The sequence below is a fragment of the Barbus barbus genome (genome assembly GCF_936440315.1).
Source record: "Barbus barbus genome assembly, chromosome: 18".
NCBI lineage: Eukaryota > Metazoa > Chordata > Actinopteri > Cypriniformes > Cyprinidae > Barbus > Barbus barbus.
The window spans coordinates 30,661,194-30,668,416 of NC_136746.1; the positions used below are offsets into that span (position 1 = coordinate 30,661,194).

General features: G+C 33.4%; 1 protein-coding gene across 1 annotated transcript; it reads left to right on the plus strand.

Annotated features, from left to right (window-relative positions):
- The first annotated feature begins 986 nt into the window (after window positions 1-986).
- On the plus strand, window positions 987-6,890 carry LOC306884102 (transmembrane protein 254-like). The gene is made up of 4 exons (XM_079439779.1): window positions 987-1,367; window positions 4,149-4,252; window positions 4,327-4,386; window positions 6,187-6,890. The coding sequence occupies exons 1-4, from the start codon at window positions 1,281-1,283 to the stop codon at window positions 6,308-6,310; spliced, it is 375 nt and encodes a 124-aa protein (XP_079295905.1). The 5' UTR covers window positions 987-1,280; the 3' UTR covers window positions 6,311-6,890.
- The last annotated feature ends 333 nt before the right edge of the window (window positions 6,891-7,223 follow it).

Here is a 7,223-nt window from a genome sequence, read left to right on the forward strand (position 1 = left end):
AAGTTTAATATGATGCTGTTCAAATAAACAGCATGAAATGGACTTAATCACTGGAAACATTCTGCTTACGTTCACTGTAATTACACTCAGATGATCCTGGGTACGAGGAAAAGAAACCCTGGTGTTATTTAGCTTATTGTTGACCTGCACTGACACATAAACGGTGTGAAGGTGTCTCAGAAATATTGAGATGGCATGGTGAAACATGACTGTGAAGGCAATATTGCTGAAATATTATGATAATGAACACATTACAGAAATAGCTCACCCCAAAATGAAAATTAGCTGGAAATGTGCTCACCCTCAGGCCATCACAGAGTTAGTTTCTTCATCAGGTTTGTAGAAATGTGTCTCTGCATCAGTGTCTCAGCAATGGATGCTCTGCAGTGAATGGGTGCCGTCAGAATGAGAGTCCAAACAGCTGATAAAAACATCACAATAATCCACACCACTCCAGTCCATCAGTTAACATCTGGAGAACACAAAAGCTGAAACAAATCCAGCATTAAGATGTTTTTAACTGAAATACACTGAGTCCATAATCCATAATAACGCTTAGTGAAAAAGTGTTCTGGTCTGAATCAGGAGAGGAATCTGCACAGATCAAAACAGCTGTAAACAAATAATAATAATAATAATCAAGCAGCGTTTCTGGATTATGTTTATATCAGATGTTTCATATATTTTTATACGATTCCTTTTAAATATTATGCCTAACAGATAATGAACACATTATATACTGTAGTGATATGATAACATGGTACTTTAACATACTTTATGGAACTAAATGATTATATTCATGCACAATGAGGTACTCAAAACAAGCACTGCAAATTATTACAATGACTCTATAGCAGATACAGCTTTTATGATCAGCATTACGCATCTATAAACACTCAGCAGAGCTCGTTATGTTTTTAATCTGATTCTTGTTGTTTTGACAAAATTTTGGCAATCAGTTTTTTCACCATAGAGAAAAATCAGCCATTTTTAAAGCAGATAAAGTGGCACAGAGAGTCGATTAATTACCTTCAGGTTAGGAGATTTGCTGGTCTTAATATGTTGCTTGTAAATGAATGCAACTCTGCGTGTTTTGAATTATTTCATCCATTTTCATCTTTTAAATGCGTGACTTTTATTTTGTGCGGTGGTGATTTCCGGTGCTGAGCGGTCTCCATGGTGACCGAGTGATTGGCGGGCTTGAGAGGAGAGGACACCAGCGCGGTTTACAGTAGTTTAGTTAATTAGTTAGTGATTGATTGATTGATTGATTACTCATCATGGCCAGAAGCGACGGTTGCTCGTATCTGAAGAGAACCAGTCCGTTCTGCATGGTGCTCGTGACGGGTTATGTGTGTCTGCACACGGTAAGTTGAATCGTTATTCAGTCATGATGAAGCTCCTGAGGACAATTTCTATTTTAATGTTTAATATGACTGTCAGAAAACACATTTGACTTCTCTTACACTAAATACTATTATTATTATTTACCGAATATGTTGATTCTGACTTCTCGGCCCAGATCTTCTGACGTTAGTTTGATTTATTTTTCTGACGCTTTTCATAAAAATGAAGATTAATAAAAAGTTTATAACGTTTAAATGAGCCAAGACTATTCAAACGTCAAATCTAAACACCCTGAAGCTCATTAGACTCAATTAAACCACCGATCTGCGTTATATATTTAATAAACCGTTCATTTAGGCGCCTTTTTTGCCGCTCAAATTCATTTCAAATGTAGAAGCGCGCGCTCGTTGTTTCTGAGGCGCGTGTACGCGGCAGCGATGAAAGGCAGGTTTGAACATTGCGGACGCGCAGGAGTCAAAGATAGAATTTCGTGTAGAAATCTAAAGAAATGAGCACAGACACAGAAACTCATAAAACATACTGAGATAAAAATCTACATTTATGAGTTTTTACTTTATAACATGACAGTGGTTCTCAAGCTTTTTACACCAAGTAAGTTAACGTACCTCAGAAAATATCTGGCTTTGAAGTAACTATGTTAGTAACGTATTAGTACGCTATACACCGTACTAATATATAGGTATTACTTTCAGCCTCTTAAACATGGGAAATACTCCGTTTGAACTTTAACACTGCACTGTGCTTAATTCCAGGAAAATAAAAAACTTAAATTACAATATACTGTACCTAAAAGTGAAATAAAAGCATTAAATGACTTGCATGGATGACTCAAATACACTCTTTAACACCGTATCATTGCATCATATTAAATCGGTTTGTTTTATTTGATTGTGTTATTTAGATGAATGTGGACTAATATAGATGTATATTAAAATAAACAAGAATTTTTAATAAAACATGATGTGGGTTTAATGGGAACAGGGGAATTTACCCATTAAGCACAGCCAGACTTTTTTGAATTTAATGATGTTTATCTTATTTTAAATGCTTTTGTCATTTAGAATAAAATTAAATATTTTTGTGAGAGATTAATATTTTATTTTAACAATTTTTTTTTGTACTGAAACCAATATCTTGTGCACTAACAATGTCTCAATGTAGATTTTGGAGAGCTTAATAGGTATGTTTACGCTATATATTGGCACTTTATTCAATTTTCAAATATCTGAAAATGTATTTTGACATTTTAAGCTGTCTGCTGATCCATCTCTGATTTAGTTCAGATTGATAGTTTATTTAAATTATGTAGATTTTCTCAAATAATCAAGATTAATATTATTGTCGAATTGAATGGTTAGCCTACTTTAAAGCATATAAACACTCAAAAGTATTGGATCATTATATCGTCTCTTATGTGTACCTAGGCTGCATTTATGTGATCAAAAAGACAATAAAAACATTCATATTCTTGTGATTGAAAGCTGAATTTTCAGCATCATTTCTCCAGTTGTCATGTTACCATTGAAATGTACCTTTTTTTTAATAAATCCTTTTATTCAACAAAGACAAAGTGTTTAAAGTGTCAGTATAGACATTCATAAAGTTACAAAAAGATTTTATTTCAAATAAATGCTGTTCTTTTGAACTTTCTATTCATCTGATTGGATATTATCAAAGTAAAATGTATTACAGTTTCCACAAAAATATGAAGCAGAATTGATAATTCTTTATTATCTCCATTATAACTCCATTATTAATAATTGAGCACCAATAATTAATAACTATATAACAATAATTAATAGTATATTATACTGATTTCTGAAGATCATGTGACACTGAAGACTGGAGTAATGATGCTGAAAATACAGCTGCAGATCACAGAAATACATTACAGCTTACTATATATTCAGAAAACAGATATTTTATATTAGAATAATATTCCTCAATATTACTATTACTGCAGCCTTAGTGAGCAGAAGAGACTTTTCAAAAACATTAAAAACCTTTGACCGGGAGTGTGTGATTGAGATATATATATATATATATTAGTATATAGAATTAAAGAAATTTAAAAGAGGCATTAAATTAGATTTGATGATACCTGCAGAAACCCTGATTAAAATGCTGCAGGTTCCCCAGGTCTTTATCGCAAAACAAAAACAAATATTTACTTTCATGAGATGTCACATTTGCAAGCTTGCTATGAAATATGATTTTTTTATTTTTTATTTTAATTTGTATAGACTCTTAATAATGAAATTAAATTGTATTAAGCAAAAAGCATGTCTAATTAATTAGAAACATGAAACTTACTATATTAAACAGAAATTTATTAAAAGTTGAAAAACAAAATCATTTTAAGGCCCTATGAATTTCATTTATTTTTTTCCAAATTCTGTTTTCCATTCATTTTCTGGAATCCATTATAATGGTTTCATTAAGTATTAATAATCAAAAACATTTCTAATTAATTGATTTTATTCTATTTATTATTATTATTATTATATATTTTTTTTAATTTGAGAAAACAAATACATTTTATATGGCCCTAACATTTTTATTTTTGTTAAACTTTTAATAAGTTGCTTTTAATAAGTTCAATTAATTAGGCATGCTTTCTGATTAATGACATTTAACTTTAACCATTAAAACAGAGTCCGTAAAAAATGTAATTTTGGAAAAAATATCCATGGATCTTAGCAGCCGCATAGAAACTCCCTAGCAACCCCTCGAGTACCTTAGCTGTGACTCTGCAGTGATTGTGTTTTATTGGTTTCCAGTGGATGGCGTTTTGGCCTGAGTGCATCCCGTATGGCATTCTGGGTCCTCTGGGTGCTCTGGCCAAGCGTTTCATGGACTATCTTTATCCTGCGCTGTATTACGGGTGAGTGAGCGCCGGCAGTCATACACTGAGTTCAGAGCTGATGCTGATGTTTGTTATTGCCGTCTGTGTTTCAGATGGTTTCTGATGTTGGCCATCCATGTCTGCGAGGCTCTGCTTGCGCTGAAGATCTGCAGGTATGTGTTCTTCATCTTTTCCACCACATGATGGCAGTACAGACCGTCAGATTTGAGCCTGCTGTTCATACCAACACTGCTGTGACTAATATACTGTGCATTATGTGAATTTACTGGATGTATTGGATAATTTACTATTATTTGTTTGCTACATTTGCTGAAAATTCTTAACTTAAAGAATTTTGATTTTACATTTCCAGTGAGAGACAAAATTGGTAGATAACTTAATATTCAGTGTATACCAGTGTTATTATAGTTAACTAAAATTAATACCATACAATTAAAACCATTTTTATTGAAATCAATGTTATAAAATATAAAACTTATTTTATTTCTGCTAGTTGCCAAGGTAATATTTCTTATTTTCATTTATTTTAACTTGATGTCCTAAAATAAATAAATCTAAAATAAAAATGAATTAAAAAAACATTAGATGTTTTTAAAAAAACTAAAATAAAATGCACAAAATTACTAAAACTCCCAACTAGAAGTAAAATGAAAATGAAACAAACTGTGATACAAAATTGTATCTTAATGATACTAAAATATCACTGGGGTACACTGAACAGGACTTTATACTTTGAGCAGAACATACATTTTTCTGTGTAAATGAGAATAAATACAGTGCCCTCCACTAATATTGGCACTCTCGATAAATATGAGCAAAGGCGGCTGTGAAAATAAATCTGCGTTGTTTATCTTTTTGATCTTTCATTCAAAAAATTCACAAAATTCTAACCTCTCATTGAAGTAAAACAATTGAAAGTGGGGAGAAAATCTCATTGTGAAATAAATGCTTTCTCTAGTTCATGTTGGCCACAATTATTGGCACCCAGTTACTGCAACATCCTTTTCCCAAGATAACAGCTCTGAGTTTCCTGCTATAATGCCTGAAGAGTTTGGAGAACACCTGATGAGAGATCAGAGACCATTCCTTCATCCAGAATCTCTTCAGATTCACAGCTGCTTCTCTTCAGTTCACTTCACTCATTTTCTGTAGGGTTCAGGTCAGAGGACTGGGGTGGCCATGGTAAAAGATTCATTTTGTGCTCAGTGACCCATTTTTGTGTTGATTTTGATGTTTGTGTTGGATTATTGTCCTGATGGAAGATCTAAACACGGCCCATTATAAGATTTCTAACAGAGGCAGTCAGGTTTAGAGTTTTTTTTATCTGTTGGTATTTGAGAGAATCCATGATGCCATGCATCTGAACAAGATGGGGTTTTTTTAGGCTTTCTGACCCCAAGACTCTAATCTCTCCAATTCTCCAGCTGTGGTCCTTGTAGAGTCTTTAGCCACTCAAACTCTCCTCCTCAGCGTGCATTAGGACGATATAGACACACATCCTCTTCCAGACAGCTTCATAACATCTTTAGTTGATGGGAACCTCTTAATTATTGCCCTGATGGTGGAAATGAATATTTTCAATGCTTTAACTCTTTTCTTACAGCCACTTTCTATTTTGTGATGCTCAACAATCTTGTTCTGCACATCAGAGCTATATTCATAGGTTTTACTCCTTGTGACGGATGATTAAGGGGATTTGGGCTTTGTGTTCCTCATATTTATAATCCTGTGGAACAGAAGTCATGGCTGGATAATTTCCCACAGATTTTCTCCTCACAATCTTTTGAATGAAATAAAAATAGATACTTTACTTATTTACCAAGGGTGCCAATATTAGTGGAGGGTTCTGTGCATTAATAAGAATATCAGATTAAGACAACTTTGACCCAGATGTTTCTGCCTAATCAGATGCAGGGCTGTGTTGATCAGTGTGTTGGTGTTTGTGTCTGCAGTGATAAAGGCATTGACAGCACATCCACACGTTTGCTGTGGTTCGCTCAGACGTTCCTGTTTGGTCTCACGTCTCTGGGTCTTCTGCTCAAATACAAGCCGGACGGCCGATCCAAACGCCAGTGACAGAAACCACATCTTTATATTTCGTCCAGCAGTAGTATAGTCTAAACACTGTATATAAACTCAAATATTTGTTCTCGTGGAGGAAAAAAAAAATAGTTGTAGGATTTACTTTAAACAATGTTCACTAAGAAATGGCTGGAATGTTAAACAGTGTGGACGGTTGTTTCAAAGAAATGGAAAATAAACTGATTGTTATCTGACATGTTGTTGTGTCATCTGTCAATCACATCATAAAATACTGTAATAGAGATATGAAGCTTCTCTTGACGTTCAGACAGGATCTCATGACTGATAAAGCTGCGGATGAATGAATCTGATTCAAACGCTTCTGCAAATAAAGGCAGATTAATCTAATAAACCACACTGAAATCCATTGAACATACATTACAATAAGTGACTTTAGAAGTATTTTGATGTATAACAATGCTTAAATGTGAGTCACTGAATCATTCCATTTGTTCAAACAGCTGATTCATTCAGAAACGAATCACTGTGTTGATCACACACAACAGTTCTGCTGTGACTTTATTTAATTGGAGCAAAACTGTCTAAAATGTTATTAAACTGTTGTATAAAATCACTTTGCTGTCATGCAGATAATTGCTGCTGTGATATTGCTAAACCACATCATATGATACAAATGAGTCCTTTTTTCCCTCATATGTTGAATTTTAGGCTCATATAACTATTCTAATAGACTTAATCATGCAGTCATCGTTTTACATCAGATATTAAGTTCTGTTAAAATATCAAAATTGAGTTTGGGTTACAAAAAAAAAATGTCTGCAAAAGGGGTCAAACTTTTTTTTTTAAATGCATAAAAATAAATAAAGGGAAATTGAGCTTTATTTTTCTGACCCCATTGGCAGATGTTTGTTTGTGTTTGAAGCATAAATTCACTTAATTTTGATGT

What these genes read in the sequence shown, in the direction of transcription:
- LOC306884102 (XM_079439779.1), top strand. Translation starts at nt 1,281, where the DNA reads ATGGCCAGAAGCGACGGTTGCTCGTATCTGAAGAGAACCAGTCCGTTC. An exon ending in GTTATGTGTGTCTGCACACG is followed by an intron (nt 1,368 to 4,148) that starts GTAAGTTGAATC and finishes ATTGGTTTCCAG; the next exon opens with TGGATGGCGTTTTGGCCTGA. An exon ending in TATCCTGCGCTGTATTACGG is followed by an intron (nt 4,253 to 4,326) that starts GTGAGTGAGCGC and finishes TCTGTGTTTCAG; the next exon opens with ATGGTTTCTGATGTTGGCCA.